The following is a 21,093-nucleotide window of genomic DNA, read 5'->3' as shown; positions in this document are numbered from 1 at the left end:
ACAGAGGAGCAGTGGGAGTGGACAGAAAAACAAATACAGTAAGAAAAGAAGAAATCATAGCCCGCGGTGGGAAGGGGAGGAAAAGGGGGATTGTTTTTCTCGACTTTGACTCATTTATAAGTTACAATGTCTTAAGTGAGAGCTTGGCACCTGGAGGAAGCTGTGCCAGTTCACACAGCACTTGTTTTGAACAAGGATTCAATTTCATTTGCAAATGCTTATTGTCAAGGCAGGGAGTGCCAGTACAGATGAAAGCACACCCCAATAGTCTCCTCCAGTTCTTTAGGTTTAATCACGTCTCTCCGGTCGCTGAGGGAACTAGAGATGTAAGCAAACATACGTGAACTGGTGTGAGGCTGTAAAAGGGGCCATTATGTTTCCGATTCAGAATATATATTCTTCTCTCACTTTCTAAGAATTAAACACAAGCTTTTCTCCCTTATTGATTAGTTGCTGAAGTAAAGGAAACCTGCAGCCTCCCCATGCTATCTGTTGACATGGAAAACAAGGAAAATGGCTCTGTCGGTGTAAAAAAGTAAGTGAAACTGGCTTGTGAGTTCTGCTTCTACAAACAACAGAGGGACTTGGGTTCTATTTTTATACTTCTTGCTTATCGAGTACAATACACTGTTTGGGGGTTGTCTTGGTTGATTGGTCTACACTGGCCACCAACCTCCCCTCTCCCCCCAGCTCCAATTGCCTTTTTCTGTATCCATTTCTAAGACAGAGATGACTCAGACATCAAACTGTGCATCAAGGTTTAGTGTATCAGCCTTTGGAACAGGGCGGGTTGAAGATTCCAGCCCTGAGTTCTGTATACTGAGACAAAAACACAGAGCAAACATAGACTCTGCCTCCCAAGTCCACAGGCTACACGGAGGGGTGAGGTGGTGGTAGGAGGAAACAGAAAAGAGAGTTTGAGTCTTTTTTAATAAAATCACCCCTCTCAAAACTGAAAGCTATAGGGAGAGAAGGAAAAAAGTGTCAGTAAGAATACTAAGTTTAACGACTTCTCTGTCCTAATTTTATGAACTTGAATGTGAAACATTTCCATATATACCATAGTCTTCTCTTTTTACATCTGTTCTTACAGTTGAAACTTGTGTTTATATTTATTGTGAGTTATATGCTTGATTCTTTTAAATAAGAAAATTTAGTTGCATTATGTAGCGTATTCTGAAACACGCTACGTATTTCAGAGTAACTCATAAAATATCTGTAAGTATATGAAAAAAATGTATATTCTCTTTTATGAGTTATATTTTAGCTATAACCACTTGGCTTACAAGGTAAAAGTATGTTTCGAGACAGTGCTGTCTGTTTCATTTTTCCCATGTCAGTTTAAAATTGCCTTCAACTTGAGCTTTGGAAGAAACTAATTAAATGTAATCCATAGAAGCTGTGATACCTAAGTGAGGAAATAGTGTGCTATATATGTTTATGAATGGAAGGTGTATTTTACATTAAACTTACATTAAACTTAATAAAATCTGCTTTTAAAACTTCTCCCGTGGGCTTCCCTGGTGGCGCAGTGGTTGAGAGTCCGCCTGCCGATGCAGGGGACACGGATTCGTGCCCCGGTCCTGGAAGATCCCACATGCCGCGGAGCGGCTCGGCCCGTGAGCCATGGCCGCTGAGCCTGTGTGTCCGGAGCCTGTGCTCCGCAACGGGAGAGGCCACAACAGTGAGAGGTCCGCGTACCGCAAAACAAACAAACAAACAAAAAACAAAACAAAAAAACTTCTCCCGTAATTTATATATCAGTGCCATGCTGCCATGCTTATTTCCAGTTTTGAAGTTTGGGGTAGGTAGATGGAGGAGGAATGAAAGAAACAGGTGCTTTTTCAATGTGTTAGTTAGATCAGCTGCTCTGAGCAGTGATGAAAGTGTCCTACACTTGAACTGTCCACAATGATAGCCATGACCTGCATGTGGCAATTAAAAACTTGAAATGTGACTAGTGTAGATGAACTGAACTTTTAATTTTACTCAGTTTAAATCAACTTTAAAAGTTAACAGCTTCATTGAAATATAACTGACATATAATAAACTGCATGTGTTTAAAGTATAAAATTTGATAAGTTTTGACATTTGTATACAGCCATGAAACCATTACCAAAATTAGGATAAACATATCTATCACCCACAAAGGTTCCTCATAAACCTTTGTAATTTCTCCTTCCTGCCCTTCCCTTCCCTCATATCCCCAGGCAACCACTGATAAGCTATCACTGTAGATTAGTTTACTTTTTCTAGATTTTTATATAAGTGGAATTATTCATAATGTACTTTTTTGGGAGGAGGGAATGGGTCTGATTTCTTACACCCAGAATAATTAATTTGGGATTTATTCATGTTATAGTGTGTATCAATAGTTTGTTGCTTTTCATTACTGAGTAGTATTTCATTGTATGGATATACAATAGTTTGTTCACTGTTTATCCACCCACTTGTTGATGGACATTTGGATCGTTTCCATTTTTTTAGGGATTACAATTAAAGCCACTTTGGTCACTTGTGTACAGGTCTATGTGTGGACATACTCATTTCTCTTGGATAAATCCCTGGGAATGAAGTGGCTGGGCTGTGTGGTAGGTGTATGTTAAACTTTGTAAGAAATTGCCAAACTGTTTTCCAAACTAGTTGTCCCATTTTACATTCCCACCAGCAGTGTGAGCGTTCCAGTTGTTCTATATGCTCAGGAACTTGGTGTGATCACTGCTCTTTATGTCATTAGGTGTGGTTTTAATTTTCATTTCCCTAATGACCGATGATATTGAGCATTTTTTCATGTGCTTATTTTATCCATAGACTTCTTAAGTACTGTTCACATCTTTTGCCCATTTCTTATTGGGCTGGTTTTTTAATATATTATTGCGTAGAGTTTTTATATATTCTGGATACAAATCCTTTATCATGTACATGATTTGAAAATATTTTCTTGTGGTGTGTGATTTGTTTATTTTTCATTCTCTCTACAGTGCCTTTCAAAGACCAGAAGTTTTAAATTTTGATGAAGTCCAATTTATCAATTTTTTATTTTATGGATAGTGCTTTTGCTGTCACATCTAAGAAATATTTGCCTCACCCAAGGTCACAAAGATTTTGTCTTATGTTTTCTTAGATTTGGGACTATGATTTTTGAGTTAATTTTTGTGCATGGTGTGGGATAAGGATTAAAGTCTTTCTTTTGGTGGTGGTCACAGTGGTTGTTTTTTTTGTCTGTGGATATCCAGTTGTTCCAGCACCATTTTTGGAATTGTCTCTGCAACTTTGTTGAAAAATAATTGATCATATATGTGTAGATCTATTTCTGGACTCTAGTTTATTCAAATGATATTTTTGTATATATTTATGCCGATACAACACTGTTTGGATAACTATAGCTTTATAATATACCTTGAAATCAGGTAGTATTAGCCATCCAACTTGTTCTTTTTGGAACTAGTTTTGGCACTCCTAGTCCTTTGAATTTCCATATAAATTTTAGAATCAGCTTGTCAATTTCTACCAGAAAGATGCCTGCTGGTGATTTGATTGGCATTGCATTGAATTATAGATCAATTTAAGGAGAATTGACATCTTAGCAATATCGTGTTTTCCAACTCATTAACATAGCATTTTTCTCTGTTAACTTAGGTCTTCTTTAATTTCTCTCAGCAATGTTTTATAGTTTTCAGTGTGCAGGTCTTACACACCTTTTGTCTATATCCCTACATGTTTCATATTTTTATGCTATTATTAATGGCAGTGCTTTTTAAATTTGAATTTCCAGTTGTTTGTTGTAGTATATAGAAATACAATTGATTTTTTTTATATTGACCTTGTATCCTACAACCTTGCTAAACTCACTTATTACTTCTAGTGGCTTTTTCATAGATTCTATCAGATATTTAACATAGACAGTTATGTCTTGTGAGTAAAGACAGTTTTACTTTTTCCTTCCCAGTGTGGATGCCTTTCATTTCTTTTTCCTACCTTATTGCACTGAATAGGACCTCCAGTAAAAAGCTGAATAGAAGTGGTGAGATTAGACATCCTAATTTTGTTCCTGATGTTAAGAGAAAACATTTACTCTTTTTCTTGTCTTTGTTCTTCTGTATAAATGTGTCTTTCTTTTCTGTCTGCTTTTAAAATTTTCTCTTTATCGTTTATTTTTGAGCAATTTGATTATGAGACTCCGTGTAGTTTTCTTCATCTTTCTTGTGTTTGAAGTTTGTTTTGTGTTTTGGATTTGTGGACTTAGTTTTCATCAAGTTTAGAAGTTTTCAACCATTATTTTTAAATTTTTTTTTAGTCCCCCTCCGCTTCTCCTTTGGAGACTCCAGTTATAGGTTTATTTAATCGCTTGATATTGCCCCACAATTCACTGATGCCCTGTTAATTTTTTTCCAGTCTTTCTTCTGTGTTTCATTTTGGATAGTTTCTACTGCCTCCCCTTCAGGTTCACTAATCTTTTCTTCTGAAATGTATAATCTCTTGTTAATCCCACCCAATGCATTTTTCATTTCAGATGATGTAGTTTTCATCTCTAGAAGTTCAACTTGGTCTTTTTTTTATATCTTCCATGTCTTCACTTAACATGTTCTTCCCTCTAGCTTCTGAACATATGAAATATATTCATAATAATTGTTTCAACATCCTTGTCTACTAATTCTATCATTTCTCAGTCAGCTTCAGTTGATTGGCTTTTCTCTTCATTATGGGTCATATTTTTCTGCTTCTTTGCATGCCTGGTAATTTTTTATTATAAGTCAGGTATTGTGAATTTTACTTTGTTAGGTGTTGGATATTTTTGTATTCCTAAAAATATTCCTGATCTTTGTCCTGGGATGTGCCTAAATTACTTGGAAACAAACAATTTGATTCTTTTAAGCATTGTTGTGCAGGACTAGAGCTGTATTTAAGGGTATTTTTCCCCTTTTATTGAAGTAAGACCCATCTTTGTACTCTAACCAATGCTCCTGAATGATGAGATTTTCCTCTCTGGCAGATGGAAACAGGCACCATTCCCATCTCTGTGTGATCTCTAAGGATTGTTGTCTCTTTTTCGTGGTTCTTTCCCCAGCCTGTTTCCTCATGTGTATGTGATAATCAGTACTCTGCTGAGCACTTGATGGGAAGCCTCTACACCTCTCCAGAGTTCTCTCTGTGTAGCTCTCTCCTCTCTAGAACTGTTTCCTGGGCACAGCCTAAAATCTCTCTTCAGGCAGAAAGTGGATACGGCTTACCTTGCTTGTTTCCCATCCCTCAGGGGTCACTGTTCTTTATTGCCTATGTCCAGTGAATGCCTTGAGTGCCATTCTCATACATCTTGTCTACTTTTTTAGTTGTTTTAGGCAGAAGGGTAAATCTGGGCCCCGTTACTCCATCTTGATCAGAAATAGAAGTTGCAGTTAATTTATATAGCCAAGTGGCTATCGGCTAACATGTTGGGCAGGGTAGAGTTAGATTATAATACAGAATTCCTAAACATAGAGTTTTAAGGCTCTTTCTGAGATCTGCCCAAACTGGGGCTCACAGTTGCTTCCATTTTGTTTTCCAGATATGGAAAATATAGTTGCTTTACTAGGGAATGTACTTCACAAAGGGTCATTTCCAAAGAAGCCTAGGATAATGGCTCTTATTCACTGGCCACATGCTCCTGATCAGAGCTTTAGTTTTATAAGGCTACTATTTATGATGTCCCTTTTCTGTGTCTAGCACTTTGTGTGAGCCTTGTTAATCCTCACAACCATATTTTGAGGTATATGCTATAATTCCCACTTTATAGTGGAGAATACCAAAGCTCCAGGAGGTAAAAGACCTTTTAAGAGTTCAGAACTAAGGAGTGCTGGTGCTGGTATTCGGGTTCTGAAGCCTGAGTCCTTTCTTCTGCACTAGGGTGACTAGGTTGTTTAAAGGTGGCTTTCAGTCACTTTCACCAGAGGCATGGCTCTCACTACCAGGAGGCTATAAAAGCCTATTTTTGTCTCCAAGATTTGTAGATGTTGCAAACATTCAAAAATATGACCATAACAAAGACAGGACTTCCCTTTCCAAAATGGCATATTTCTTCTAAGTACAGAGTATTTTAAAGTCTGTTCTAAGTACTAGGACAGTGATTTCTCAAACTTGAGTTTGTGTCACTTGGAAATACAGATTGCTGGGCCACATCTCCAGAGTTTCTGATTCAGCCTGGGAATTTGCATTTTAACATGTTCTCTGGTGATGTTGATGCTGATAATCCAGAGACTTTGGAAAACAATTTGGCATTATTTTCAAGTGTAGAACCATAAAATATTTTATAACTCAGCCATTCCGTTTCTGGATATATACAAGTGCTGCTCAGTAGAAACGATATTTGAGACATGTATGTAATTTAAAATTTTCTAGTGGTCATATTTAAACATATGAAATTAATTTTAGTATATTTTATATTTGACTGAAAATACCCAAGATGTTATCATTTTGAACTGTAATCAATATAGCATATTATGAATGAGATAGTTTACATTTTTCATGCTAAATTTTATAAATCCACTATGTATTTTATACTTAGAGTATGTCTCAATTTGGATGCCAAATTTTTATTAGAAATGCTTGATCTCTATTAGATTTCATAAAATTTGCAATTGAAAAAGCAGAATCACATACCCTAATAATTCCAAACATACCTAAAAGTCCCAATAAATTAATCACGTACCAAAAAATTATTTTCTCTTAATGTATGCATGTACATTAACACAACTGGTTCTTCTTTTTTTTAGAAGATTTGATTTGACTTTGAAGCAATAGCATCAGTTTCAAAACTATCTCTGTCCAAGTTAAATAAGTTTACTGATACTTAAGTCATATTTTTAACATTAAATTCAAAAGGGTATTGCATAAATTTATAAGCAACTATAAATTTATCAATGTCAGCAAATCATTCTTCAACTTTTTCTTAAAATTGATTTATGTTAGAAAATGTGTAAAATTAATTTCATTGTATTGTACTCTGAAAAGTTTCAATTTTAACACGAAATTTTGTGCCTGTTTAGCTAGGTTAGCTAGGCTACAAATCAGCATTTCCTTATTTTTAGGAGCTTCAAATTAAGCTCATTTACATGTAGTCTGATATCAATGAGAAAATATAAATTACTCTGCCATTTTTTTGTCTTTAAGTATTTTTTGTCTTTAATTATTGAATATTTGGAGAGCATTTTTTTGTTTTAATGAAATCTTGAATTGGACTTAACAATACAATTAATCTTTGTATATTTCTTCCATGACTTAACCAACAAGTACAGGCAAAGAACACAGATATTAAATGTATTGTGTTCTATTTCTTTTAAGAATTCCATTGTCTGGCATTGATCCGTAGCATTTGCAAATATTTACTGAATGATTTAACAATGGTATACATGACACTTTTCAGGAATCTGCTTCAGAAGACTGAACATCAGTATCATACAGATACAGAATCAGCTCAGATTCTGTTTAAAATCGCTTCAAAATGTTTCATTGTACATTTAATTTTGATTGAATGACTAATGTCATCGATTCTTTTTGACTGTTGAGAAGCAAGTTACCAAATTCACTATGTCTTTGCTAAAAATGTCTCAATATTGTCCATTTTTTACACAACAAACAAACAGCTTTTTTCCTTTTGCTCTGCTCCAACAAATTGCAATTGCTGTTCATCATGAAATTTCCGACATACTTTTAGCCAGGCTCCTTTTTCTTTACTATTCTGGTTCTAGTGCTACTTTCTGCATGTCCTTTAGATTCTGCGTCAGTAGTATGCCTCCTTTTCATTATTTTATTTCATTTTATTTTTATTGGATTATAGTTGCTTTACACTGCTGTGTCACTTTCTGCTGTACAGCAAAGTGAATCAGCCATATGTGTATATATATCCCCTCGTTTTTGGATTTCCTTGCCATTTAGGTCACCACAAGGCACTTAGTAGAGTTCCCTGAGCTATACAGTAGGTTCTCATTAGTTACCTATTTTATACATAGTGGGGTATATATGTCAATCCCCGTGTGCCAATTCATCCCACCACCCCCTTCCCTCTTGGTATCCATACACTCGTTCTCTACAACTGTGTCTCTATTTCTGCTTTGCAAATAAGATCATCTAAACCATTTTTCTAGATTCCACATATAAGTGTGAATATACTATATTTGTTTTTCTCTTTCTGACCTCACTCAGAATGACAGTCTCTAGGTCCACCCAGGTCTCTGGAAATAACACAATTTCGTTCCTTTTTATGACTGAGTAATATTCCATTCTATATGTGTACCACATCTTCTTTAGCTGTTCCTCTGTTGATGGACATTTAGGTTGCTTCCATGTCCTGGCTGTTGTAAATAGTGCTGCAGTGAACATTTGGGTGCATATGTCTTTTTGAATTATGGTTTTCTCTGGGTATATGCCCAGTAGTGGGATTGTTGGATCATATAGTAGTTCTATTTTTAGTTTTTTATGAATGTCCATACTGTTCTCCATAGTGGCTTTGTCAATTTACATTCCCACCAACAGTGTAAGACTGTTGCCTTTTCTCCACACCCTCGCCAGCATTTATTGTTTGTAGATTTTTTAATGATGGCCATTCTGACTGGTGTGATATGATATCTCATTGTAGTTTTGACTTGCATTTCTCTAATAATTAGTGATATTGAGCATCTTTTCATGTGTTTGTTGGCCATCTGTATGTCTTCTTTGGAGAAATGTCTATTTAAGTCTTCACCCATTTTTGCATTGTGTTGTTTGTTTTTTTGATATTGAGCTGCATGGGCTGTTTGTATATTTTGGAGATTAATCCTTTGTCAGTTGCAGGATTTACCAAGCTGATCACGGAGGCTTAATCCATGGCCTGTGTAGTCACACTGCCCCTGGAGCTCAGCTTTTGTTTTGGCCCCACCTCTCCGTGTGCACCACCCTCAGGCGTCTGTTCCCCACCCAGGCGAGAGGGAGAAAAAGCAGTGGCTGATTGGGGCACACTTACTCAGGCCAGGGAGGGGTGTGGCAGCCACAACTGGGGTAGGCACCAAGTGCCTGTGGCGGCAGAGACCAGCAGGCGGTTGCAACAGACTGGGGCACACTCGCTCTGGTGGAGTCCTTCCCAGTGCGCACGGAGGCAGGGGCTGGCATGTGAGGCTGGTGGTGGCCCCACCCATTGCATGCCACTCAACGATGGCACCTCATTTCCTAGGCAGACCACACTTCTGCTAGGGGCATTCCCAGCCGCAGAGCCCCTTACTCCCATCCCCTCTGTTGTATCTGCACAGCCAACAGCAGTCCTCTCCCTGGATCTGCTCTCTTAACCTCACGCTTTAGCACTCAGCCCCCACCAGCACTGGTGGATTCCTGTCTCAGGCAGGGGTGCCCAGGTCTGTTTCCCAAGGAGGTTTTGGAATGGGTGGTGCTCAAGACCCTGGAGCCTATGCGGGTCAAGGTGACCTTGGCTTGAGGGGCGGGCAAGCCTGCTCAGATGGGTGCCCCTCCCACTTCCCACAAATGCCCCAGGGTTGTAGGTCCCTTTTTTGATTCCTCTTTTCTGTTTTTCCTTCTTTCGTCCTACCCAGTTGTGAGGGGATTTTTCTTGTCCTTTCAGGTGTCCAAAGTCTTCCGCTAATGTTCAGCAGGTGCTCTGTGAGAATCGTTCCATTTGCAGATGTACTCTTGATGTACTTGTGAGGAGAGACAAATTCTGCATCCTCCTATTCTGCCATCTTGACTCCTCCTATGCCTCCTTTTTAAATTTTAAAATTTATACATACTTATTTTTAAATAAAAAATATTTAATTATATTAAAATTAAAATAGTAAGACTATTAATTACCAGTACAGCACATGAAGAGATTTTCATAACTTGCACTGTCTGCATCAAACACATTACAATATTACATGGGTGCATAGAAAAGATCATTTGACCTGAGTCAATGTGTGGATACCAACTAGATTGCCATGTGTTTATGTGTAAAACTAGAGAGGAGACTTGCATCTGATAGAACTTTAATTCAACAGTAGTATCCTGGGCGATTCAGTGGTTAAAGTGAAATGTTGTTACACCAAAACAATGAAGTTGTGTTTATCAGAAACATAATTTATACCAGTTCAAAATTTAAATTTAAACTAATTAAAGAAAATTAAAGACCCAGTTTCTTAGTCAAATTTTTAATGCTGAACAGCCACATGTGATTAGAGGCTACCATATTGCACAGGTATATAGCCAAGACAAGCTCTTGCACATGTGCACAGGGAGAAAGGTTAAATGAATATAAGGTTGAGGATGATTACCTCAGGTGGGGGACACAGGCATGGGATAGATATAATTATTGTCAAGATTATAGGTTTTATTTTGCCTGGTGGATTCATAGTGTTTGTTAAGTTTAAAAATAACTAAATATCTAAGAGGGAGCCATCGTAATAGTTTGGAATGTGTCCTTCTAGACAGTTTCTGTACAAATACTCTCTGTATCCATATGTATATGTATATAAAGTACACATAAACCTTTACTGAACAAATGGGATCATAGTGTTCTTTTTTTGTGGATTTCAGATACACAGATTTTTGGATTAATCAAAACCTTGGTACATGACACTCTTACCATTGATCTATGTTTAGCCATGTTAGATCCATGTTAGAATTTTCAATGAATTCTAAAAAAAATTCTAGGTGTTTCACATGTATGTTCATATCTGTACAACTTACAAGTATACAATGTGAATTTTTTCTTCCCATTCACTTAATCTTACTCCCTTTTTCATCAGTTGGTCTTTTTTCCCTTCTTCCCTTTTCTCCTAGGATGGAGTAGGAACCAATGTTCCCACACAATAGATGCTAATAGTAAGTTAGCAGCTTCTCAACAACAAGTGGTTTATCTCCCCACCACCACCATGCCCCTCAGCCCTCAGTGGAGAAGCTCTACTGCAAGAGAAAGTTCACAGCAACAAAGTTTAGCAACTTTCAAAAGAAGCTCTTTCTTATTAAAACCACGCCTTTTCTTGCACATGTATCTCACCATCTTCCTCTGCCTTTGTGTTCAGTTTGTTGTTTTATTATGAAGCAAAGACTCTTTTAATTTTGGAAATAACATTTCTTTTAAAATCAGTCAAGTGATACTTTTCTTAGTAATGAATGTTGGAAAGTTTTAAATTCACTTTAATATTAAAATACTAACTTGAAATATTGAGATACAGTTGACATATAGCATATTAGTTTCAGATGTACAACATAATGATTCATTATTTCTGTATACTGTGAAACGTTCACCTTGATAAGTGTAGTTAACATCCATCACCATATAGAGTTACAAATTTTTTTTCTTGTGATGAGAATTTTTAAGATCTACTACCTTTAACAACTTTCGAATATACAGTGCGGTATTATTAATTATAGTCACTGTGCTGTATGTCACATCCCCATGACTTTTATTTTATAACTGGAAGTTTGTACCTTTTCACCACTTTCACCCATTTTGTGTACCCCCAAGCCCTACCTCTGGCAACCCCCAATCTGTTCTCTGTATTTATGATTTGGGGTTTAAAATGTTTTTTTTTTTATTTTTTGTTTTTAGATTCCACATATAAGTGAGATTATACATTTTTGTCTTTCTCTAACTTAGTTCCCCTGCATAATGCCCTCAAGGTCCATTCATGTTGTCAAAAATGGAAAGACTTCCTTCCTTTTTATGGCTGAATACTATTCCATTGTGTATATATACCACATTTTTTTATCCATTTATCCATTGATGGTCACTCAGGTTGCTTTCATGTCTTGGCTATTGTAAATAATGCTGTAATGAATGTGTGTGGGGGGGTCCATATATCTTTTTGATTTAGTGGTTTCTTCCTTCAGATAGATACCCAGAAATGGAGTTGCTGGATTGTATGGTAGTTCTACTTTTAATTTTTTTCAGGAACCTCCCTACTGTTTTCCATACTGACTGCACCAATTTACACTCCTACCAACAGTGCACAAGTGTTCCCTTTTCTCCACATCGTTGCCAACCCTTGTTATTTCTTGTTTGTTTTGATAATAGCCATTCTAAAGGGCATGAGGTGATATCTCCTTGTGGTTTTGGTTTGTATTTCCCTGATGATTAATGGTGTAGAGCATCTTTTCATATATCTGTTGGCCATCTGCATATCTTTGGAAAAAATGTATATTCAAATCCTCTGCCCATTTTTTAATTAGATTGTTGATTTTTTGCTGTTGAGTTATATGTATTCTTTATATATTTTGGATTTGCAAATATTTTCTCCTATTCAGTATCTTGCCTTTTCATTTTGTTGATGATTTCCTTTGCTGTGCTGAAGATTTTTAGTCTGATGCAGTCCCACTTGTTTAATTTTGCTTTTGTCGCCTTTGCTTTTGGAGTCAGGTCCAAAAAACAATCATTGCCAAGCTGATGTCAAAGAGCTTACCATTTATGTTTTCTTCTACAAGTTTTATGGTTTCAGGTCTTACGGTCTTACATTCAAATCTTTGATCCACTTTGAGTTAATTTTTGTGTATGGTGTAAGATGGTGGTCCAGTTTCATTCTCTTACACGTGGCTCTCTTGTTTCTCCAGCACCATTTATTGAAGAGACTGTCCTTTCCCCATTGTATATTCTTGGCTCATTTGTCATAAATTAATTGGCCATATATGCATTAACACTAACTTTTAGAATAGCCCTCTCTGAAGGCTGTTAACTGTTAAATATTAAGATAATTATTAATTTAAAGAGGTTGTCATTTTTGCCCATGTGAATTAGAGGACTAGGAGGTGAATGATAGAAGTAAAATGTTAGGGTAGAGTTAGAAATTATTATTTGTATTGCTAGAATTTCAAAACTCTGACTTCATTGTAGAATTATCAAAGAGAATTCTTATATAACAAAAATAACAGTGGCTACTATTACTACCTCATAAAAAAGAATCCAACAGTGTTTACACATACAGCAACCCACACATCAGCCAGGGGTCTAACTCTAACGGAAGTGGTCACATCTAGGGTTAAATAAATAACTTCACAGGATATTTATTTATTTGCCTGGAAGTCTTGCCAGGCTCCTTAGGGAAGGAGGAAGAAGAAACTGTTAGAAGTAATTGTGTGTCTGATCACTGGCTTCAGCTTTTGTTCATTTACTCATATTTCTGTCCTTTTGTGTTGTCAAGTAAATGATCAGCAGTCCTTAGATGTATGTTCTTTGAAAGCCACGAGGAGATTGTAACCAGCTTGCTAGGTAGTTCCTGAGTGTTCTGTTTCATACACCTTTCCCAAACCCCACAACCACACTGCCCAATTCTACCTGAACACAGTGAGTGATGGTTCCTGGGATGCTGTTCTTTCCAGGGAACAGCAATCTGGAACAGGGAGTGATCATGATGTAAGATACCACTATAGTAAAAGCATGGAAAAATAGAACTCCCAAGACAGTATAAGTGGCTAAATACCAAATACTTCTTAACAGATAGTTTGTTAGGAAGAAAAGAAGGGAGGGAGGGAGGAAGGGAGGAAAAAAGAAAGTGAGGAGGAAGAAAAGAGAGAGGGAGAGAAAAGGAGAAGAAAGGAGGGGAGTAAACTGAGCCACTAATTCAAACCTGAAAAATGACCTTTCTAATCAGGATCTGATGTCATAACCCTTCTGCAGATATGTTTGGTGGAATAAGTCAGAGTGCCATATGTATGGATTCTTGAATACAGAGAATATATGGTAGTGAATAGTGATACTTTTTTTTTTTTTTTTTTTTTGCGGTACGCGGGCCTCTCACTGCTGTGGCCTCTCCCGTTGTGGAGCACAGGCTCCGGACACACAGGCTCAGCGGCCATGGCTCACGGGCCCAGCCGCTCCGCGGCATGTGGGATCTTCCCGGACCAGGCCACGAACCCGTGTCCCCTGCATCAGCAGGCGGACTCTCAACCACTGTGCCACCAGGGAAGCCCAACAGTGATACTTTTAATTGGTGCATTTTAATTTTTCTTAGTGAAGCCAAAGTTAATTCCTTAGTATTTTATGGCTGTCTGCTCATTCTGATATATGGTGTATTAGTCTACTCGACTGCCCTAGCAAAATGCCATAGACTGGGTGGCTTAAACATCATAAACGTATTTCTCAGAGTTCTGGAGGCTGGGAAGCCCAAGATCAAGATGCTGGCTGATTCATTACCTGGAGAGAGCTCTCTTCCTGGCTTGTAGATGGTTGCCTTCTCATTATGTCTTCACATGGACTTGCCTCACTGCATGCATGCAGATCTTATAAGGCTACCAATCCTATTGGATTAGGACCCCACCCTTATGACCTCATTTAACCTTAATTGCTCTATGTCCTAAAAGCCCTAGTCCCAAATAGAATCACACTGAGGGTTAGGGCTTCAACATATGAATTTTGGGGGTGGAGGGGACACAATTCAGTCTTATCATATGGTCTTATGCTAAAAGTTTGGTTATGTTTGGTTATTCCCTTAAATTAAATGACAACTTGGGTTAAGAATTGAGTCTGTTCACTTTTTTGACTTGTACAATTTTGTCCATTGTAAATAACTGCCTTAAGGAAGTATACATTTCAAAAGAGTAAAATGAGTAAAACTATAGAATCAGCTAAGCATATCATCATATTTTAAGTGTGAAAACAACAGGAGTTCCAATTGATGCCAGCAGAATTCACAAACATGCATTACGTTATCTTCTATACATTAGAAGTTCTGAAGGGTTGCTGTTTTCTACATAGATTCTGGTGTGCTACTGATATCCCTACTGAAGGAAACCTGAGTTTGTCTCAGCATTAAAGCCACACTAAGTTCTTTGGAATAGTGACCATTGTGCCATGGCTCAGAGCAGGGAAGGAAAGTTCTTCTGGCAATCTGTATGCAGTTTTCTTTAGTATTAATGATCGGGATATGAAATGTGCATATGTTTTTGTTTATTATGAATGTGGGCATGAATTGCATCTGATAGTAAATGAAAAACAGAAATTCATGAGTCCTCTTGAGAGGAGTGTCCTTATTTACACTAGTTCAGAGGTCTTTATACTAGAAAGCTGAGAGCAGGTGAGGAAAGAGGCAGATTTGTTTTCAGAAGATGGGGTGGGGTGTTCAGAAGACATTCGCAGCAGAGATATGCCAAGGACAGAGTGCCATGTGATTTCAGAGGAAAGCCATGAGCCTGAGGCAAGATGCCTGTTAAGAGGAAAGAAATGATGCAGGAAGATGGCTCGTCTGTTCTTGGGACCTGATCATGGTGTTACTGCTGTTTCAGGGCTCCACACACCTAGCACAGCCTGACTCATACTGCCCTCCTTCCTCCATCTAGCTAGTCCTTCTGTTCTTTACTTGCTTTTTTTTTTATTTTATTTTATTTTTTTAAACATTTTATTGAAGTATAATTGCTTTACAATTGTGTGTTAGTCTCTGATGTATAACAAAGTGAATCAGTTATACATATACATATGTTCCCATATCTCTTGCATCTCCCTCCCTCCCACCCTATCCCACCCCTCTAGGTGGTCACAAAGCACTGAGCTGATCTCCCTGTGCTATGCGGCTGCTTCCCACTAGCTATCTATTTTACGTTTGGTAGTGTATATATGTCCATGCCACTCTCTCACTTTGTCCCAGCTTACCCTTCCCCCTCCCCATATCCTCAAGTCCATTCTCTAGTAGGTCTGTGTCTTTATTCCCGTCATGCCCCTAGGTTCTTCATGACCTTTTTTTTTTTTCCTTAAATTCCATATATATGTGTTAGCATACGGTATTTGTTTTTCTCTTTCTGACTTGCTTCACTCTGTATGACAGACTCTAGGTCCATCCACCTCACTACAAATAATGAAGACAGGGAACACATATGACCATCTTCATCATGCAGTTGACTTGAGATTTTCCTTTTCACTAGATTAGTTCCCAAGGCTTATCAAGTACCCGGCTCATTGTGGGCAGGTTAAAATTAATTCATTATTAGAATGGAAGATTGATTGGGGTTATTAGGAAGGAGACATTTAACCAGTATCTTTTAAAAATGAGTAGGGTTCTAATCCTTGGCAGTTGAACAGACAGGGCTTTGAGTAGCATAACCAAAGCTGTGGATATGGGAAAGTCCAGGATGTTGACTGGTTGGATTTCAGTACAAACTTGGAATTGGAAAGAAGCCTGGAAAGTTATGTTTGAATTAAATCCCTGAATGCCAAGCTAAAGAATTTGAAAAATACAGAAGAATTATTTGCTTTTTCAATACTTTCGTTGCTTGGGTATGCTGCAGCTAAATGCAGTCAACTCTTATTTAGCTGGATATTAAAAAATGAAAAATGTCCTGTCAAGAAACTTTGAATCATCCTTTCTCTTTCTCCAACTGTCTTTCAGCCAGATCCCTGCTTGTTAGGATGACGGGAGAGGGAGAAAAAAATGGAGATAAAACTAAAGCTCATTTGGTCTCTTCATTCTTAGCTATGTCCTAGGCCGAGAGATCAATGTTAATTTATTACAATCAGAATTACATTGTTTTTAGCCAAAGGCTGATTTAAGATATGGGCAAAGAGCAGGTTAATTTAATTTTGAAAATAAGTTATAAAGATCAAGGAAGTACAAAGTTAGAGTGCATTTCTGAGTGGAAACACAAGTAACATTGAGAATTAGCTTTATAAGAGTAGCATGATAAATAAATATATCACCATAATTAACTAGTAGGAGGTAACTTTTGCTCTGAAATTTAAAGCAGAAATGCAATTAATAAGTATAATGGGGTTTTGAAATCACATATGGGCTGTATTTATCCAGAGTTTCCTTTTGGTCTGATCAACCCTCAGAATCTATAATATCATAAATGCCATAAAATATACACACGCTAAATTCTGAGAAAGGGTTTCAACTATTTTTCATCTGCCTCCACTAATATATAAAGGGGAAATGGAGACTTTTGCCACCAGCACTTAAAATTATCATGTGCCAACATGAAAACGTTTATCATAAGGTCTCTATCTGCATGTATCTGCCAAATTTGTTACTTATTGCATTTCTGTCCTCATGATTGTGTCTCTTTAGCTCTCTTTAAAAGTGAGGTGATTGTTTAATTAAGGGATAATCAGTTCCTAGTGTGAATTATTCACACATTATGTAATTTTTATCCATACATGATGTACCCAACCATATGCACAGGGACTGAAAGGTGACTATGTTAAATGGAGACATTGATTTGATTAAGTGATGGGATTGGAGACAAATTCTGCCCTTCATTTCTTGCTAGTTTTTTGTAATAAGGTAACATACATATATATTTTTAAAGCCTCCATGCTTGGAAAAATATTCATGAATTTATCATCTTTATACCTTATAGTCTAGGAAATATTTTGCTATGACAATAATGAATAATAAGTATCAAATGATAATGGAACATTTATATCTGCCATCTCATTTCATCAGTGCGGAATTAGCAGCCACAGTGGGAACCACCATCTGGGAGGTGTTTTAAACAGCACCATTTAAATTCCTCCTGGAATTTGACATGTATCAGTTATAAGAAAAGATTTGGAGAGAATGGTCCCCTTAAAAGGGAACAAAGTATCTCAGTTTGGCCACAAATAACAGTCCTTGAGGAGACATACTGGCTTTACCAGTGGAGAAAGGTGACGCTTAAATCCATCCTCTGAAATGTCCTCATAGTTTTATCTGGCTTTGGCACTCTGGCCTCCCCAACACCCACCATCATGTGGCCTTGGATAATCTCCAGGTTTCTCGTTTAAACTGTTGCTGAAACCACTGGACGGGTCCAGCAAAATCATCCATCATTCTTTAACATCACCTAGAAGTGACAATGTGTGCCTGCATATTTCTGCTTCTGCAAGCCATGCCCTCTCACGGAGGAACTTAGTGTGTGTTTGAAGCAATTGATGCCTTTCAGAATTGCATTAAAAATCTTCAAGTGTCCTGGTCAGGCAGAATTATCTGGGCCCTCCAGTGCGTGCATCCCCAATAGCACCAGTTCACCCCCACCCCCCACCCAGTTCTAATACTTAGAGTATGCTGCTTCCCCTCACCAGAGTGCCAGCTCCTTGAAGGATATGCATTCCTATCCTGGTAACCCTGCCTCTAGCACAGTACTGAGAAGACAGTAGGCTTTTAGTAAATATCTGTTGTATCAATGAGCATGGAGTGAAAAAAAGCATAGATTTGGAGGCAAGCATATGTGGAACCCAATCCTGGCTTTATACACTATGTGATTTGGGATGAGTTCTTAACCTTTCTGAGCCTTAGTTTCCTAAAAACAGGTTATAGTAGCCAGTTCACAAGGAGCTGGGAGGCTGATAATAGATTATGCGTGAAAAGCACATTGTAGACTCTAAATGCTCTCTGGTTGTTATTCCATTAATGTAACAGATCTTTGCCATGTATCAACTGTACACACCAGTCCAACCTGTGCTGGGAGCTGTAGAGAGGCAGAGATGGAGACAGATAGTTTCTCCTCTCAGGATGTGAGTGGTCTAACACTGGCTTCTTCTGTGTATCCCCTCACCCTAAGTATGAGACATTCCTCATTACTGGTGCTCTTCATGGTACACTGCCAGCGGTTTTGCAAAGCCTTTGTTCTCTGCCGCAATGCTGGTACTCAAGAATATTTCAGAACTGAGGAAGTGATGATGTCATATCCCAGCAGAATAAGAATCAGGAAAGCCTCCCATCCTAAAATTACAATGTAGCATAGGTTTTTTTTTATCATAATTAGATAACAATTCTTTATGAAGAAAGGCAGCTAATTGAAGTCAACCACAGAGAGAGTGAGTTCAGATGTTTTCTGGGGCACTTAAAAGTGCATCTGATGGGGCGCTGTGCTCACTGCTAGAAGCGAGCTGACTAGAAAACTTAAAAGATTTGTGAAAACAATGAATCCTTTCCAAACATTTTTCAAGCCCAACTTAAGCAAGAGAGGGAAGGAAAATGGTACCTAAAAGAGAGTCCCCTGTGTCAGCTCATGATTGCTTATGTTAAAGAGATGATGGAAAATCCCAGCATGTGTATAATTTTTTAAAAACACATTTAGTCTTGATTTGAAAGTACATGTTAATGTTTAACAGTGTTAGAGTAAAAAATAGTTTTTCCCCATGTATATTGACTGTTAAATGGTAGGAGGGTGGCAGGGGGGCACATGCCGTGTGTGAGTGACCATGTACGTGAGTGTGTATGTACATGGGCAGTATTTATAGAGTCACAATCTCTATGCCCAAAAGGGAAAATACTTATAACTAGCAAGCATTGGCTCTAAATGTTTTTAAATTAAGTGCTATGTTGATAAGTAGTTGATCACATGTGCCATTGATTAGTGACTCCCTTTTCTTTAACTAGGAGAGGTTTCTTTTTTTAATCAAATATTTTAAGTTCCTACTATGAGCAAAACATTATCCTGGGAACAAGGCAGAGACACAGGTCAACCCTTGACTTTTGGATGTTTGAAGACTTTCAGGAATCCCCAAAGTCTGGGCAATTTCATTTCCATTAAAAGTAACATGAATCTTTTCAACTTGCACTAAATGTTGGACCTTCCCAAGCTTGATTCTAGGCCCAGTTCTCCTCTCGTCCCCTCCCAAGGTTTCACATGCCATCTAAACACTTCTGGCTCCCCGCTGTGTACCTCTAGCCCACCCGTCTGCTTTGAGCTCCAGACGCATGTTCCACATTAAATCTCAACTTCGATATAGATGGTACCCCACATTCAGTATGTCCAACCAAACCTGGGGATGCAGTCTAAGTGCAGTTACCACCATCCATCCAGTTCCAGGACACTTCGATCTCCTTTGTTCTCATGTCTAGTCCACCACTAGGTCATGCTGATTCTATTGGTTAAATATTTTTGAAATCCACATGCTTCTCTCCTTTTCCACCATAGTCTCAGTCACCATGATCTCTTGCTTGGTCCCTTCTTCTCCTCTGGCTCCTCTCCAATACCCTCTTTTTAGAAATGTGAGTCAGATCAGGTCACACCCATTACATCAGACCATTTAACAAGTCCCATTGCTCATAGACAAAAACCCAGAATCCTTGATGTGGCCTCTGACACCAGCATGGCTCCCTGGGCTGTATATTCCTGCTACAGAGCCTGGAATAATCTTCAGCTTACTTCTTTATACGGTTAACCTTCTGGCTGCTCTCTAGACCTTACCTCAAAAGAAACTTCCACAAGAAAGCCTCTCCTAGCCCCTCAAACTGCCATAGTACAGAGTGCCTATCCTTCAGCTACATTGTGTGGCTGTACATTTAGTCGTATGATTACCGATCAGGGTCTACCCCAACAGTGCTGTGTATTCACAAGAGTAATGACCCTTCTGTTTTACTCACCAATATATTCCCAGCTGGAGGGCTAGGAGGGGGCTTTGTCCTGAAGGACCTCCTGAGCCAAGTGAAACTATTTGGAATTTATCCAAAGGGCAATGGGAAGAAGTCTTTGAAGGATTGGAAGCAGGGGAACAATGTGATGGGATGTACACTCTGGAAGAATCACTGCGGACGAGGCATAGAGAAATCTAGACAAATACTCTTGAAATACAGAAATAAGAGTCACAGTAACTGCAGGTCCTTGCCACTCTTTCTCTCTTCCACCTTTCCTCCCCTCCTCTCTAAATCCATTGAGGAGGTTACCCAGAGACCCTCTCAAACTAATGCTTGATCAACATCTAGTCATCTGAACATTGATTGAATTCCTAACTATGTACTTGACACAAGGGATAATAAAGTGAGAAATGGTCCAGGTCCAAATGTACCTCTTCAGCCCACATCTCCTGGTCCAAATGTACCTCTTCAGCCCACATCTCTGTAGAAAGATTAGACAGTCTCCTAGAGACTGTCTAATAAGCGGAGTATAATCCAGTGGGAAAAGTGCTGCAGTTGGAGTTAGAATGGAGGTCTTGAACTCAGAGGATGTTATAACAAACACTTACCCAGGTGCAGCCAGAAAATGCCTTACAGAGATGGTGGCATTTGAACTGGTAGGAAGGGTAGGATTTTGTTGGAAAATGAGGGGGCATTCAGTGGCTGGAACAGCATGTGAAGGGCATGGTGTGTTGGGGAATGGCTTTAGCCCTGGATGTGCGGGGTTGGGGATGGGAAAAGTGATGACATGTTGGGGCCAAATTGTAAGAGGTCTGGTATTCTTAGCTCA

General features: G+C 38.3%; 1 protein-coding gene across 1 annotated transcript in view; it reads left to right on the top strand.

Moving 5' to 3' along the window:
* Window positions 1–473: 473 nt before the first annotated feature.
* SAMD13 (sterile alpha motif domain containing 13) overlaps window positions 474–21,093 on the top strand; it is a 38,637-nt gene continuing 18,017 nt past the window's right edge. Inside the window, exon 1 of the mRNA XM_022580972.3 lies at window positions 474–535. Coding sequence (XP_022436680.1) covers window positions 483–535 — 53 coding nt within the window. The 5' untranslated portion in view covers window positions 474–482. The remainder of the gene's footprint in view (window positions 536–21,093) is intronic.

The sequence above is a fragment of the Delphinapterus leucas genome, chromosome 1 (assembly GCF_059928025.1).
Source record: "Delphinapterus leucas isolate spDelLeu-1000000601 "Yukka" chromosome 1, BTC_Dleu_Yukka2, whole genome shotgun sequence".
Classification (NCBI taxonomy): domain Eukaryota; kingdom Metazoa; phylum Chordata; class Mammalia; order Artiodactyla; family Monodontidae; genus Delphinapterus; species Delphinapterus leucas.
The sequence above is the reverse complement of the archived record's forward strand: the minus strand, read 5'-3'. Positions and strand labels throughout refer to the sequence as shown.